The 16,872-nt window shown below is 44.0% G+C and overlaps 1 protein-coding gene across 1 annotated transcript; it reads left to right on the top strand.

The window, feature by feature from the left end:
* The first annotated feature begins 4,639 nt into the window (after window positions 1-4,639).
* LOC133134018 (arylsulfatase I-like) lies at window positions 4,640-15,480 on the top strand. Its single transcript, XM_061250370.1, has 2 exons — window positions 4,640-5,351; window positions 11,384-15,480. Exons 1-2 carry the CDS (start codon window positions 5,029-5,031, stop codon window positions 12,807-12,809), a joined length of 1,749 nt encoding a protein of 582 aa, XP_061106354.1. The 5' UTR covers window positions 4,640-5,028; the 3' UTR covers window positions 12,810-15,480.
* The last annotated feature ends 1,392 nt before the right edge of the window (window positions 15,481-16,872 follow it).

Raw genomic sequence — 16,872 nt, forward strand, 5'->3', positions numbered from 1 at the left:
GAAACGCTTGTCGCCTGATAATGTTTGGGTTGCTATGCACTGGTGTACAGCAATCAACCCTGCTGTTTTCATAGACCTGCACTCCACAGTAAGATAAACACTTTATTTCAGACCAAATTCCAAGAAAGTGAATACATTTCCTCAACAAAAAAAAACAAAAAACAAAAAACAAAAAAACAAGACCTTGGTGAATAATGGATTTATTAATCCCTCTTTTAGGCGATCCAGCCTTCACTCTGTAATGAAACACAGCACGCTTTATGAAGAAACAAAAACAGATAAATAACACTGGCAGACAGAGAGTGCAAAGGAGGGAAAGTGGAGTGTGGTTTTTAACGAGGCACGGTGTGGTGAGCAGTCCTTCTCCAGCATGTCGCCCTGACCTGCCCTGTGTAATTAAAGTAGACGTCCCCCGAAATCAAGATTTGTACTGGCCTGCAGACTGACTACTGTTTTTAACACAAGTTCATTCAACACCCTGGGCAGCCAGACTGAGCTAACCAACCTACAGTTTCCTGAAGGCTGACCTGTTCACACTCAGACTTGGGTCAAATACAGAATGTTTTGGATTCAAATATTTGTCAACCCTTTACTGAGCTTGCCTCATGTATTAAAAGCTATATGAAATACTCTCAAAAAGTGCAAACCCCACCTTCCGTTCGTCTTGGTTGGCTCAATTGTACCAGGCAAGCTCAATCAAGCACAGAAAAGTATTTGAATCCAAAACAATTAGGTAACTGACCCAGGTCTTTTCATACTGAATACTGAGCAGGAGAGTGAATGACCTCAGTCTGCTTTCTGAAAGCTCCCCTCCTCAAACTGGACATACACAGTACAATGTCTTGTGTTGACTCAACATATGAGTCCACTATGTACTCTGTTAGTGTTGATTAAATACAGAATATTTCACTGTTTAGGAGCCAACCGCCACCTTCCATTCTGCCCAGAAATCTCAGCTCTTCAGAATGTGTGGAAGACCAGCTACACTAAAGAGATTGTTTTTCAGCGATCACGTGGGTGGATGTGTGCGTTTATTTGTTTCATCAGCAATTAGATAAAGATGTTTTGCTCATGGCTGAGGCAGGAGTAGGAGGCAGAAGGATGTGTAAGTGACTGAATCAATCTTGAATGTGAAAATATATGTACATTCATATACTGTAAAACCAGAAACCTTGTAGCCTTTCTTGAGAGAAGCACTAAACTGATGTATTGTGTATATATCTCCATGCTGTCTGGCATAAAGAGTGCCTCCAAAGGCAGAGTGGTTTATTTTCATGTCAAAAACAACCCGTTCAACTCCATGGAGGCCTACTGATCCAATAGTGCCTGACTCCAGATCTGTGCTCTAGTGGTTGATGACCTTGTCACTTCACACAAACTGAAACACCTAATCTCACCGGATCATTGGTGAAATAGACACAAGTAGTTATCAATTCCTCATTCATAATTCAAAAATTCAAAAATAAAATCATATCGGGCTCTTTCAGAGGTGTACACATCATATAACTTAATGAGAATACAGATAGTTAAATTATAGTTCATTTATAAGTTTCTGGCCTGTTGTGGAGTCTCAAATTTGTGAGACTCCTAAACCTGTTCTGAAAACAGACCTGGAGCAAACATAGTTTAAACTAATATTTAAACTACTTTAACTATTCAGACACCAGAAAAGAATCCCTGTATATTGTGTGCATATGTAACTGAAGCATCCATTCCAGGTCAATGCCAGGTCAAGTGGGATAATGATTAGACTTGCTTGCTAATTAGCACATCAGTCAGAATCTCACAAGTTCCATCCATTATCTTAACCCGCTTATCCTGAACAGAGCCTATCCCAGCATGCATGGGGCAAAAGGCAGGAATGCACCCTGCACAGGTCGCCAGTCCATCGCAGGGCACACACACCATTCACTCACACACTCATACCCACAGGCAATTTAGACTCTCCAGTCGGCCTAACCTGCATGTCTTGGACTGTGGTAGGAAACCCATGTTTGTCACACTTAAATGTTTCAGATCATCAAACAAATTTAAATATTTGTCAAAGACAACACAAGTAAACACAAAATGCAGTTTTTAAATGAAGGTTTTTATTATTAAGGGAGAAGAAAAATCCAAACCTACATGGCCCTGTGTGGAAAAGTGATTGCCCCCTAAACCTAATAACTGGTTGGGCCACCCTTAGCAGCAACAACTGCAATCAAGCGTTTGCGATAACTTGCAATGAGTCTCTTACAGCGCTGTGGAGGAATTTTGGCCCACTCATCTTTGCAGAATTGTTGTAATTCAGCCACATTGGAGGGTTTTCGAGCATGAACCGCCTTTTTAAGGTCATGCCACAGCATCTCAATAGGATTCAGGTCAGGACTTTGACTAGGCCACTCCAAAGCCTTCATTTTGTTTTTCTTCAGCCATTCAGAGGTGGACTTGCTGGTGTGTTTTGGATCATTGTCCTGCTGCAGAATCCAAGTTCGTTTCAGCTTGAGATGGCCGGACATTCTCCTTCAGGATTTTTTGGTAGACAGCAGAATTCATGGTTCCATTTATCACAGCAAGTCTTCCAGGTCCTGAAGCAGTAAAACAGCCCCAGACCATCACACTACCATCACCATATTTTACTGTTGGTATGATGTTCTTTTTCTGAAATGCGGTGTTACTTTTACGCCAGATGTAATGGGATACACACCTTCCAAAAAGTTCAACTTTTGTCTCGTCAGACCACAGAGTATTTTCCCAAAAGTCTTGGGGAACATCAAGATGTTTTCTGGCAAAATTGAGACGAGCCTTAATGTTCTTTTTGCTCAGCAGTGGTTTTCGTCTTGGAACTCTGCCATGCAGGCCATTTTTGCCCTTATGGTGGAGTCATGAACACTGACCTTAACTGAGGCAAGTGAGGCCTGCAGTTCTTTGGATGTTGTTGTGGGGTCTTTTGTGACCTCTTGGATGAGTCGTCGCTGCGCTCTTGGGGTAATTTAGGTTCACCACTGTTCCATGTTTTCGCCATTTGTGGATAATGGCTCTCACTGTGGTTCGCTGGAGTCCCAAAGCTTTAGAAATGGCTTTATAACCTTTTCCAGACTGATAGATCTCAATTACTTTCTTTCTCATTTGTTCCTGAATTTCTTTAGATCTCAGCATGATGTCTAGCTTTTGAGGATCATTTGGTCTAATTCACTTTGTCAGGCAGGTCCTATTTAAGTGATTTCTTGATTGAGAACAGGTGTGGCAGTAATCAGGCCTAGGTGTGGCTAGAGAAATTGAACTCAGGTTTGATAAACCACAGTTAAGTTATGTTTTAACAGGGGGGGCAATCACTTTTTCACACAGGGCCATGTAGGTTTGGATTTTTTTTTCTCCCTTAATAATAAAAACCTTCATTTAAAAACTGCATTTTGTGTTTACTTGTGTTGTCTTTGACTAATATTTAAATTTGTTTGATGATCTGAAACATTTAAGTGTGACAAACATGCAAAAAAATAAGAAATCAGGATCACACCACTGTATATGACACACACACACACACACACACACTCACACATACAAACTGTGCCCATATTAAATTAATATAAAAGGTTAACACATATTAGATTAAAGATCAGCAGTGCTACTCTCCCGATACAGTATAGATTGATTTTCTTTTCTAGTTGAAAATCTGAGGAACACCCTGTTTAAGTATTTGGAACATCTATTTGACCCAGGGCAATTTGCAGCTGGCTGGCACATTAAGCTGTTGGTAGTCATAATTGGAGTAATTTCTGAATTTTTGTCTGTTGTCCGCTTGTACTACAAAAAGATAACAGCTTATGCTGGCAAGAAATGTAGGCTATACAGGCAGTTTGGATCGTGTGTGGTGTGCTTTTTCCCTCCCAAGACACAAACTGCAGGCCACATTATGTAGTTTTTCTTCTCAAATCACAGCTCAAATTCCTGGAAGTCTCTCATTTCTGAAGTTTAATTTTCCGTTATAACATGCCCAAGTATAACTTGTGAGGACAATAGGCTATACAAGTTTGGGACTGTAGCGCTCCAAGGGAGGATCTAGCCATGTATTCACTGATTAAGATTTCATTTTAGATATATAAAAAAGTAAAATGTTAGTTTTTGAGCAGGGGTCTCAAACTCCAGTCCTGGAGGACCAGCCAATATAAGCCTTGGAAACAAAGTGTGTAGATCATTTTGCCAATCAATGACTTAAATCAAGTACCTAGGGGCAGTAACACATCATAAACCAGCTGACACAGCGGCCCTCCAGGATTTGAGTTTTATATCTATGTTTTACTGTCTACTAAATAATTTTATAAAACTGCTCAAATTGTTTATTTCCATATTTACAGGTTAGCTCTCACTTTAAAGTCGACTGACAGCGCCATTACTTACACGATAGTCTAGTACGACTACTACTATTAAAAGTAAGTAAAATAAATGTATGCAAGTCACAGCTAGACGTTCGAGGCCAGAGCGCTTACTCTGGGTAGCTGCCGGTAGGTCCCGAAGGACAATCTGAGAACGCTTTCCTCAACCTTGCAAATCGGTCTGAACGGTCACAAGCGTGTTTTCCTTGGCATCCAGTTTCAGCTGGCTGTGACGCTCACTATCGGGCGGGGTTAATAATACAACCCGCAAAGAAAGAAAAGAACGAAAGAAAGAGGAAAGTTTCAGCAGAGCATATAAACGACCATACCGCAGTCGTGATTTGTTCTGTGACAGTCAATCATGTAGATTACTGACAATCTTACAACTTTGGTTAGATTTTTGTTGTTGCGCATTCTACGTAGCATTCTGACTTTATTTAAATATAGAATCTACAACAATGGTACATCATTGGCGTTACTTACATAAAGAATAACGTTCGCGTGTAATGGAAATCACATGAATATCTATCCTTTTAAAATATCGTTTTTTTAAGTCCTCAAGAAACGAAATACTTCTTTCACAGCAAGGAGGAGACCTGGAATAGAGAAAACACTGAAACAAAACAGAAGGCGCACATTTTGATTAATGCATTTTCTTTAGCGTCCGAAATTCGCCATGGCAGTGCACGCACTAACCGGGCTCTCAATGGTGAGTTTCCTGAGCCTTGGTTACCTGTCCTGGGACTGGGTGAAGCCGGATCAGATGGAGAACGAGCCCTTTTCGGACTTCAAAGGCAGGAAACCCGAGTTCAAGCCCAGGCAGCCACCGCATATTATATTCTTTATGACGGATGACCAAGGCTTTCACGACATTGGCTACCACGGCTCGGTAATACGCACCCCAACGCTGGACAAGCTCGCCGCCGAGGGCGTCAAGTTAGAGAACTATTACGTTCAGCCCATATGCACGCCTTCACGCAGTCAGCTGATCACGGGCAGGTAAGAATGTAACCTGGACACAGTGGTCACTGTATGACATCGGTACGTAGATGGCTACGATGTTGTCGGAAAAGTGCGTGCATTTAATAAAGGAACTTTAATACAGCGGTTCTTTGAAGTGTGTGTTCTGGGGAAGAATGCGATCTGGAATAGATAAAAAAGTAGACCAAAGGTACCGCCCTTCCTTGCAGTGGTATTTTATACTTTTGTGTGTCGGTGACTGTATTTGATTTACTACACATGTGAGAATGTGCCATGGAAAAAAAATGTGAATATACAGACAAAGCACAACGGTTTATGGACTCATTCTATGTTTGAATCTAAATGACCTTCTCTGCAATTTCATATTTTACATACATGTGTCTCATTTTACTTTGGACCACTCCCAAACTTAAAATCACGAACTGCTTCAAAACTCCTCCAAAGATATGTTGTGGTCATGTCCTATGTGTTATATGTAGTATTTATTTAAGAGACAAAATTGGATACGGTGCATGCAGCATTCTTTATTACAACCTTAATTGGAATATACTTACAATTTTCTGCATAAAAAATACAGAGGAAGTTTGTCTGATTCATCTGAATAAATATTGGAGACCACCCAGATCGCCGCACTTGGAATTGGCTCAAATTTGTGTAATCACAGTTAGCCCAGAATCGACAAGATCTAGGGTGGCTTCTTGATATTTGCACTTTGATACACACACCATGCACACATGCACACATGCATACACCATGTGCACACACACATACACACATGCACACGCAAACACAATATGACTGTGCACCAAACAAAACCTTGCCAAGTAGTGTGTTCAGGATTGCAGCTGCTTTCCAACCAAGACAACAGCTGTGAGGGGCGGGGTTAAATCCGGGCGAGATACCCTGCATGTTAGCATGACTCACCGCGAGACTAAGAGGTGACCGTCTCACCCCTGGACCGGTGAACGTCTGGGAAAAGCACAGTCTTGCAGTATCTCCCTTTTCTCATCAACACCGGGAAGAGAGATGCGGGATGAATCAGCACACTTCTTCGGCTTTAGAGTGGCTTCAGTATTCTGTGGAATAAGGGCAGGAAAGCTGTTCACTTTCCCACATGTTGTAAAAAAAACATCTGGAGAGTTTCCACAGCTTGAACAGAAGACAGTGCCGTAGAATTTGAGTGTAGTTTTCCACAGGAGAAAGGTATGACCCAATGTACCAGTCAGATATGAAAACATTTTCTCATATTGTTTTTCATGAAGTATATTTATTATGGAGACTGGGATGAACCCCCTGTAAAACCAAACATTTGTTGGGCATTATGCCGGATGGGTGGCTAAGCTCGGGCATGTTTAGCACTGGAATGTAGCACTTCAGTGATTATCAATGCTGGGTGATTTAAAAGAAGAAAGGTTTGTGGGGCATGATGGTGATAAGGAGTGGTGTCTGAACAGGCGGTGGTTATCACTCCTGTGACAAAATACTCTCCAGACTCCAAGGTACACCTCAGAAAAACAGACATGTGCACACACACACACACACACACACACACACACACACACACACACACAGCACACACGCACACACACACACACACTCACACTTGTGCACACACAGCATGCATACACACATGCCCACATACACACACACCTGCTCTTTGAAAGACCCCGGACCCTGTGATTAAGTGCTTGGTCTCTGCTTGTCTCTTCAATTGTCATTTGTATGCCTGGCAGCCACTTCTCCCCAGTGTGATTTACACAGATTACTCATGAAATGTCACCCTGTTATTTTTCCTTTTTCTCACCATTTGAAATGCCCCAATTTATTTGTGAGTCTACCTTACTGGCTGCAGCCTTTTCCATCAATTAGGGAGAGTGCAGACAAGCACACACACAGACATGCACACACACATACAGACATAGACGCTCACACACACGTACACACACACACACACACACACACACACACACACACACTCCAGTGCTACAGTCCACGAGCTGAACCCCACAGTTCTTGTCTCATAGCATCCTCTGCCTGTTTCAATGTGTGGATGGGAGGCGATGGTGCTAAATGAGACAAAGCTTTGGCCTATGAGACAAGTACAACCCTGCTAGCTGTAACCTTGGAGACAAGTACAACCCTGCTAGCTGTAACCTCGAGAGTACACATGTGAATTATAAAAACAAATCCACTTATAAGATTATTAGAGTGGAAAAAGGTAGCCTATGGTACATTGAGTCACAGTTTTAATTGTGATAATTGTAAAGTCAGTCACATGTGGAAATGTGAAGATGCAAATTTATACTCGGTATATTTTCTTTTCACATGTGGAAATTTGCGTTCGCATGTGAAAAAAGTCCAGTTTGCCTGTGACATTTCCTTTTCACATGTGAACATTGTTACATTATTGTGATTTGCACATATGAAAATTAAAATATCACATGTGATTATTTTTTTCTGCAAGGGTCAATACAGCCGGTCACTTTACTTCAGATGTCAGAATTGCCTCTGGGAGGTGTTACTGGGGGTGACTGGGGAGGGAGGGGAGTGAGGGGCAGTGGAGATTTGGCGGGTGGCAGAGTGATGTCTGTGTGTTTATTCCCCGCGTGGGCGTACTCTTTCTAGCACCTCTCAGACGCCATGGATGCCATTTTATTCAATTCTCGGCCTCTAGAAGACTATGAGTATGCAGCGTCATAGATGAATCATTGGAATAATGATTTTTTTTTTTTCTTAAACAGAGAGGGCTGCCAGTTTTAATATTGGTTTTATTTTCTGGAACAAGGTTGGGGGTACAGCCATGTGTTAAACAGTCACATTACAAAAGAGGCTCCCTGAACCCTGTGTCTGCACACGCATTTTTACTTGTATTATTTCACTTCATTTCCTCAGCATAAAAAGTGATACAGAAATAAAGTGGTGACTTTATAAAAAGATAAGTTGTCATTACAGGAACATTCCCAGACCCGGTGGGTCATTCGTTTCAGAGACATCTGTAACAAATGAAAGCTATTTCAGAGCCCTGACTTATACAGCAGAGTCATAAAAGCAGTAAAAGTTCAGAGTCGTAAAATGTCCTACTGACTTCTGCCAGCCATGGGGTGATACCTCTGACACTTTCTAAAAAAACAGCACTTTAAAAAACAAACATTTTTAGTTCTCCTTAGGAATTGACGACTGTGCTTCTCCGGGTACTATTACATCAGCCTCACTAGAACCAGCAGCACAGCAACTGTAGTGTTATATTGCAGTCTTTTAGCAGACACTCTTATCCAGAGCACCTAAGACCCGGCTGCGGAATCAGGCTGGTACAGTCGGTGAGTCAGTGAAGCTGGTCAGAAGTTGGTCTAGCTCGGCATGAGCTGGTCAACCAGCTACCAGCTGTTTCAAAACCTACCTTTTCAGCAGGGGACAGCTTTTGCCTTTGACTTTGTATCCATTTAAACAGTTGTATACTGTGTATACTGAGTCAACGCAGAGCCAACACAGTTTCCCAGCAGTGTCCTAAACGGGAATTGAATCTGCAAACTTTAGGTTACACAGCCTGTTCCTTAGGTATCTGTCACTGTATGATGTCATTGGTCTGATGTTCTCTCTCATAAGCCAATCAGAGACAGTCCTTACAGTACAACAGAAAAGAGCTGTTGCTGATTGGAGGAGAGGGGTTTCTGGTGCTGATGTCACCTTTTAACATTTGGTGACTGCCATTACATTAGATTACTTTACAGGTATTTAGCAGACTAGTTAGATTGTTATCCAGTGACTTTCTCTGTATATGTATGTAGTGCATGGCAATACTGAAGAAATTCAGGCTAAGCACTCGAGGGTTGAATGGGCTGGTTTCACGGACACAGATTAACCTTAGACCTGTACTAAATTGAGTTTTGTATGAGAATGTCCATTCAAAATTGCATTTAGTCCAGGACTAGGCTGCACGTGTGAAACTGGCCAAATGTGTCCAGCGTTTGAATCGAACCTGCAACCTTTTTGTTGCAAACCCAATTCCATAACGATTATATAACATTCTCTGCTAACTCTATAGTGTGCTGTACGTGAAAATCAGAAAAGGAGATCAGCAGTTTCTGAGATACTCAAACCACTCTGCCTGGCACCAACAATCATTCCACGGTCAAAGTCACATTTCTTCCCCATTCTGACATTTGGTAAGAAAAACAGCTGAATTGCTTCACCATGTGTGCATGCTTTCATGCCTTTAGCTGCTGCCACATGATTGACTGATTACATATTTGCATTAACAAGCTGGTGTACTGGTCTACCTAATAAAGTGCTCACTGTAGGTACTGTGTCAGTGGTCCTGGAGAGCATCAGGATCTGTAGGCTTCTGCTGTTGCACAGCACTTCAGTGGCAGAGCCACACGTCAGCTAAAGCAGTTGATTACAAGGCTAATTCAGGTCAGCTGGCTTCTTGGATCTGAACGAATCTGATCTTAAGGTGAAAACAAAAGCCAGCAGACTCTGCGGCTCTCCTGGACCAGGATTGAGGATCTCTGCATTGTGTTAGGAGCTACTGTGGTGACCAAAGGCAGTGTGCCCAATTCTCCCTAGTCCCAGGCAGGGAAAGGCTACAGTCATTCAAGTACATTCCTACATGCAACTCTAGGGCTCAGATTTCACTCATATTGTGAGCATCTTTTTCCAAGGAAGGCACGATGGTGGACATGCCTAGGACAGCCTGATTGAATTTGGAGGTATCTTTATTTCCAACCCATATCCGCACATAATTCCTTCCCGAGCATTGTTAGTCTGAAACCTGCTGGCTGCCAGGAAATGCACACTCTTCTTGGTCGTGTGGCAGGCACAGTAGGAATTCAGAGAAAAAGTATTTTTGTTTTGTAATGTTATTTTATTTTTGTTGTGCTTTGGCTGCAGAAGCAGAAAAGCTGGGCAACTGAATCAAATCCTTGCTATATTAAATTGGAAAACAGGCGACAATCAATCTTTTTGTCCTTGTTGTGTCTTGCCTTGACTTATAGTTGCAATGAGCGTAACATAGTATGGGAATGTTTATGGACAAGAACAGGCCATTCACTGGAAAAAGGCTGGTCATTTAGCTCACTGTGGGAATTTTCAGCATTGAATCAAGTCTAGCATTGAGTCAAGGACTACTTTCTGGGGCTACTACTAAATGATGTAGATGTAGAGACCCATAAACAACAGAAAAACTATATCAGTGTGAAATATACCCTGTATTAATATCCCTTTGTATTGCTGACAAAGTTCAACAATCCACTTTAGGAACACCTTTGAAAACATTTAACTTTCAGCAAAATATTAGCTTATTTGCTAGTGTTTGTTGCTATTAAAAATAAACCTGTTATACCACATTGTTGCTGAATCACAGTACAAGAAGATTCAAGTTAAACAGAAGTTTTTTTTTTCTTTGCACATGTATAGTCAAGTTTGGTGCTGGATTTTATATATGAGGGGGGAGGGGTCACAGAAATGTTTATCTTGATTTAAATGAATGTTTCTATTTTTCTTTTTTTCTTCAAAACTGTTTCCATGCTGTGTTATTTCACTCTGTAGCGCTACAGTATATACTCTGCAGAGTATAGTATACTTTATACCAGTGATCATCAGCTCTGGCCCCCGGATCCGAATCCTGCCCTGGTTTTCTTAATTAGTGGACTGATTGGCTAGATTGCCGTGACTCCTGACTCCGAGTTAAAGGGAAGGTGGAAAACCAGAATTTCTCTGGCCCTCCAGGACTACAAGTGGCTGATCAGCTGCTGTATACTGCCTGTGAGGAAGGAGAGAGGGAGTTAAAAGTATTCAACCGGAGTTTATTTAACACTGAATATTTTATTGTGTATATTCTGGATCAGCAACTCAAGGTCCTCGAGGGCCAATTTTCCACCCTCCCTTTACCTGGGAGTCAGGTGTGAAGACAGTCAGGCCAATCAGCAGCACTAATTGCTCGGGAGGTAAGAAATCCAGGGCTGGATTCGGACTCGCGGGCAAGATTTGATAATCCCTAGTGTATATGTGACAGGCGATGTAAAAGGTGATTTTTTTTCACCCCTGCACAGGTACCAGATCCACACGGGTCTGCAGCACTCCATAATCCGGCCGAGGCAGCCCAGCTGCCTGCCCCTGGACCAGGCCACCCTGCCGCAGAAGCTCCGCGAGGCGGGCTACGCCACCCACATGGTGGGCAAGTGGCACCTGGGCTTCTACAAGAGGGACTGCCTGCCCACCAGGCGAGGGTTCGACTCCTACTTCGGCTCCCTGACGGGCAGCGTGGACTACTACACCTACGCCTCCTGCGACGGGCCGGGGGTGTGCGGCTACGACCTGCACGAGGGCGAGGAGGTGGCCTGGGGGCGAGGGGGCAAGTACTCCACCCACCTCTACACCCAGAGGGTGCGCAAGATCCTGGCCACCCACGACCCCCGCAAGCCCGTCTTCATCTTCATGTCCTTCCAGGCCGTCCACACCCCCCTGCGCCCACCCAAGGGCTACATCTACCCCTACCGCGCGATGGGCAACGTGGCCCGCAGGAAGTACGCAGCCACCGTGTCGATCGTGGACGAGGCGGTGCACAACGTGACCTACGCCCTCCGCAAGTACGGCTACTACCAGAACAGCGTCATCGTCTTCTCCACCGACAACGGAGGCCAGCCCTTCACCGGGGGCAGTAACTGGCCCCTGAGGGGGAGGAAGGGGACGTATTGGGAGGGGGGGGTCCGCGGGCTGGGGTTCGTCCACAGCCCCCTCCTGCGGCGGAGGCGAAGGGTGAGCCGGGCCCTGGTGCACATCACCGACTGGTACCCCACCCTGGTGGCGCTGGCGGGGGGGAACGTCTCCAGGGCCGACGGGCTGGATGGGTTCAACGTGTGGCCCGCTCTCAGCGAGGGCCAGGAGTCGCCCCGGCGGGAGATCCTGCACAACATCGACCCGCTCCACACCCGGGCGCCGCACGGGTCCTGGAGGGACGGCTTCTGGATCTGGGACACGGGGGTGCAGGCGGCCATCAGGGTGGGGGACTGGAAGCTGCTGACGGGTGACCCGGGGCACGGGGACTGGGTGCCGCCACAGATGCTCACCAACTTCCCGGGGAACTGGTGGAACCTGGAGCGCGGGACGGGCCTGCGCGAGTCGCTGTGGCTCTTCAACGTGACGGGCGACCCCTTCGAGCGGCAGGACCTGTCCAGACAGCGGCCGGACGTGGTGAGGGAGCTGCTGGCTCGGCTCGCCCACCACAACCGCACCGCCGTGCCCGTCCGCTTCCCCCCGGAGGACCCCCGGGGCAGCCCGCACCTCAACGGGGGGGCCTGGGGGCCCTGGGTGGGGGACGAGGAGGGGGAGAGGGAGGACAACGACCTGGGCCGGACCCCACGCAGGAAGGGCTGGAGCAAGGGCAAGAGTAAGAAGAAGAAAAAGAAATGCAAAATTTGCAAACTGAAGTCCTTCTTCCGAAAGCTGAACACCAGGATGATGTCCAACAGGATTTGAGAGGGGAAAAAACCGTAGCTCCACAGTCACTGAGCCTGAAAATGTGCGCATTTATTTGAGAACTTCGAAGGGGAACACTTGCCTGTGTTTACTCTACAGTATGTCTTTCCAGCATTAGTTATTTTTTTTGCATTCCAGATTGCCACACCAGATGTTGGTTGCGGGGGTTTTTAATTTCATTATCTGGTGTTCCAGTCACAGTATCTTCCTTTCAATAATGCACAAGTACTATTCAGCTTTTTTTCCGCATGTCCCAGTATATTTCAATATTGAACAAGTCACATTTGGTTTAAAAGTCCATCTTCCTGTTATGGTGTTCCTTGGTAGACCTTAACAGCTCTCGACAAATAGCTCTATAGGAGTAGAGCTATAGGAGTAGAGCTACAACTTGAAACTTTGTTTCAAGAGCTCTATGTATGCATTGTGTATGCATAGTCTGCGACCATACCTCTGTAGCAGTTGCTATGCAACTAATCAGCTCTCTCACTGTGTCACTGTCACTCAGTAATCATATCTCTTTCATGATAGCCCTTTGACTCTGCACAGTAGGTGGATTCATTGTAAAAAAAAAAGAATCATGAAAACAAGGATCATTAAAAAGTAGCAATTCAAAGGCTAGGGGGGCAACACACAGTTAAACACAAAGATGTAGTGATCACTCCGTCGCCCCGCCTTCAACATTTTATTTTGTGCTTGACAGCGTAGTTAAACCACCGAAAAGTAATGGCTGGAGTGAGTTTATTGCGATCCTGCTGGCAGGCCCCCTGGTGGTCATGTCAGTTTGTAGACACGGCACATAAAGTCGGTCATGTGTGGAACACATGTTGAACTGCGGGGCGTTCGCCGGGGACGGAGCTGTAGCTGTGCTTCGCTGTTTCGCACAAGCCCGGCGCAGCAGGGGTCGCTGGGGTCAGGAGCTGTGACCTGACCGTTTCTCAGGTTTCTCAAAGGGAATACAGCAAATTAAGCATAAAACTGGGGTCAGTGACTACTCCGAGAAGGGATACTTCAGTTGCTGACTTAAAGTTTTACATTAGTTCATTTTTAATGTGTTTTTCAAGACAGTTTCTCTGTGTAATTAAAGATATTTTAAATATTCATGATATTAAAATATCTTTTTGCTCTCTTTGGGTGCAAATGAGTAAATATTTCAAGCAAAAAAAGTACAAATGAATTATATATTGTTGGCTAGGACCTCTAGTATTTTATGTACCTATTTGTGTACCCCAGCAACAAGCATTTGTACCTTTTTATGCACTTTTCATACATTTATTTCTGAGATTGTATGACCTGCCAGACTTACAATGGCAGGCATAGAATATGTGGGGATTCCTGGTATAAGGCAAGAAAGTACACTTCAAGTACTTCCAAAGCAGCTTGCACAGATTAATTTTATAGTGTTTGCTAAATGCAAATATCAGTTTTTATACAGAACTGGTACCTTAATTCCTTACTTCAGACCACAAACCCCCAAACTGCCTCGTACCTGTCATTGTAAAGCCATGGAAATATCTACAATATCCTTATTTGACAGAATGACTGTTTAGGCCAACCGAAAGCACACGCTAAAACAAATCCCTGGTGTAAAATCCAGCTATGACCATCTTGAAATTGCCAGCTACCAGCTGTTTCAAAACATAGCTTGAGCTGAACAAACTATGTTGGTCTGAACGGGTCAACCAGCTACCAGCTGTTTCAAAACCTAGCTTTTTTTCAGCAGCGATGAGAAACAAAAAAAAAAAAAAAACTGAACCATCCCTTTATCTCAATGCCATGCCAACTGCACTCTTCATTTTGACTTCTTTTTAGTTTTGTGAAACAGATTGTATAAATCTGGGGAAATAGAACAAACAAATATAAATAGAGCTGAAAATAACCACAATGCCAATATAGTCTCCTTCACGCTGTGCCTGCATAGTTCCTATAATCCCCCTCTCCTTCCTTGCATTGCGTTGAGATTCGCACGCAGCATGGTTGCTCAGTAGGGGCTGCGACTGCTCTTGTTATTTCCGTCGGGAGCTGCGGTTTAGTGCCGCTCGGGATACTAATGGCCATTAATTGGTCCGGGGGCCTAGGAAGTGTGGTTGAGCATTGGAAATGGCTGTAGAGGCACAGGCTGGGATCACTACATCACTGTCCATGGGAGCTGAGAGCTGCTGGCTCTCCCTTTACCTGGGAGTCAGATGTGAAGACAGTCAGTAGCACTATTTGTCAGTTAATTACCTGAGAGAAAAGAAGGTCCTGATTTGAGGTCCTGAACAGAATTGACAAGTCCCAGGGTCAATAACTAAAAGTCTTGCCATGTGTTTCTTCCACCCAGGAACTATTCTAGTGCTATCTCCTGGATGAAGAACTGTGCTAATTAGCCAATTAGCCAGGTGATTGGAAGGAAATACCGGGGAGGACATTTGCTTCCTGAGTCTGAATTTTCCACCTATGCCACACAATAGGTTACCAGTGACATGTTGCTAACAACTGAAGGTGTCCTTTTAGTTGGCACTAAACTCGGTGTAATGTCATGTAAACGACAATTAAGCAAAAAAGTGTTTTTGTTACAGTTTTTAAGTGTTAGTTTCACGGGTTATGGATGCGTGTTTGTGTATTTCAAACTTTTGATACTGTTCGGAACATAATTAAGAATAAAGATGCCATTTTATGGTTGTTTCGTGAAGCTTTGAAAATGCGCTTTTATTTTATTCTTTTGTCAAATTGGTAAATAAGTCAATTATTTTATGTTTAATGATTGTTTTTTCAGTATCTTTTTTATGTGTTAGTATGTTATTCTCCAAACGTTAGACTGAAGGCAATACTTTTTTTTTGGTTTCTGATTTTTCCCTATTTTCTCCCAACTTGGTGGCTAATTGTATCCTATCTATCCCAATCACCCGTGTTGCTGTTGATACACCGCAACGGCCCCATCGCTCTGCGACCCAGGAGGATCAGGACATGCAAGAGCGATACGCCTCGTCTCAAGTTCCTGCCACCGTGACTCCGAGGCGAGGGCAAACAGGGCTCTACTGATCCTACAGCCCCTGCCGAGTATCCCTCCCCCCACCCTTGGAGCGGCAAGCCAATCATGTCATTCCACGTGTGCAACTGCAACCGACTGATGCCTGCATCAAGGTCTGTGGCTTTAGCTGTGCACCACCGTGGCACCTGAAGGCAATACTTGAGCAGGAACCTGAACGTAGACCTCAGCTTTCTCAATACAATTTAGAGCAACCAAACTAAATCTCTTGGTTGTAAGACTCTGTTCTTTGACTAAATATGCCTTTACATATCACACCCCTGTGCACATTTCTGTCTACGGACACCACTTGGGCTGAAAATGGGTGAATGATGGCCAATTTTGTGGTTTTCATATAGCTTGGTGCCAGGGAGCTAGAATTTTCTTTGTCAGTTGCCACTTAACTTATAATCAGTCATTGGTTACAAATTTGACGTCATCTGGTTTCTTGGGTTTGACATGGACATGGAAAAAATGGACTGTTGTAAAACATAATATATAATCTTTGAGCCAATATGGCAGCTGATGGAGGTATGTTTTTTGCTGCCTCTGCAATGGGGACATATCGTACAGAGAAGTGGCGTTCATTCGTTCCTGCATTCATTTACGGAAAGAAAATCACATATTGAACACATTTCTAACCCTGTTGTGTCCAGTCAAATTTATAGGGATGTCTGTTTGCTGAAAGCTCTTCCCTTAAAACAAAAGAACGCAGGTAAAGATGCACCCCCTCCCGTGAGCATACGCTGCCAGATGTCGCCTCTTCTTGCTCTCTATTTGATCTCCTTTTCCTGGCCATAGCTCCACCAATCGGGAAAGGCAAGGAAAAGGTTCAAGAAAAAGGACTGAAGATGTGAATTAGGCAAATGGAATGTCCTTGCTCCTTCAAATGACATTTCTACAAACGTTGCTGATGCCTGGCAGATGGAGAGAGGTGGATCCACAGGTCGATCTTTTAAAGGTCAGGCTTTCAGGGAACAAAGCTAAGCCAAAGGAGTTCCTAACTTCTACTTCTTGCTTCTAGAAGGAACATTTAAGGGGTTTGAATGTCCTTAA

This window comes from Conger conger, chromosome 7 (genome assembly GCF_963514075.1).
Source record: "Conger conger chromosome 7, fConCon1.1, whole genome shotgun sequence".
Lineage (NCBI taxonomy): Eukaryota > Metazoa > Chordata > Actinopteri > Anguilliformes > Congridae > Conger > Conger conger.

What these genes read in the sequence shown, in the direction of transcription:
- LOC133134018 (XM_061250370.1), top strand. Translation starts at nt 5,029, where the DNA reads ATGGCAGTGCACGCACTAACCGGGCTCTCAATGGTGAGTTTCCTGAGC. An exon ending in AGTCAGCTGATCACGGGCAG is followed by an intron (nt 5,352 to 11,383) that starts GTAAGAATGTAA and finishes ACCCCTGCACAG; the next exon opens with GTACCAGATCCACACGGGTC.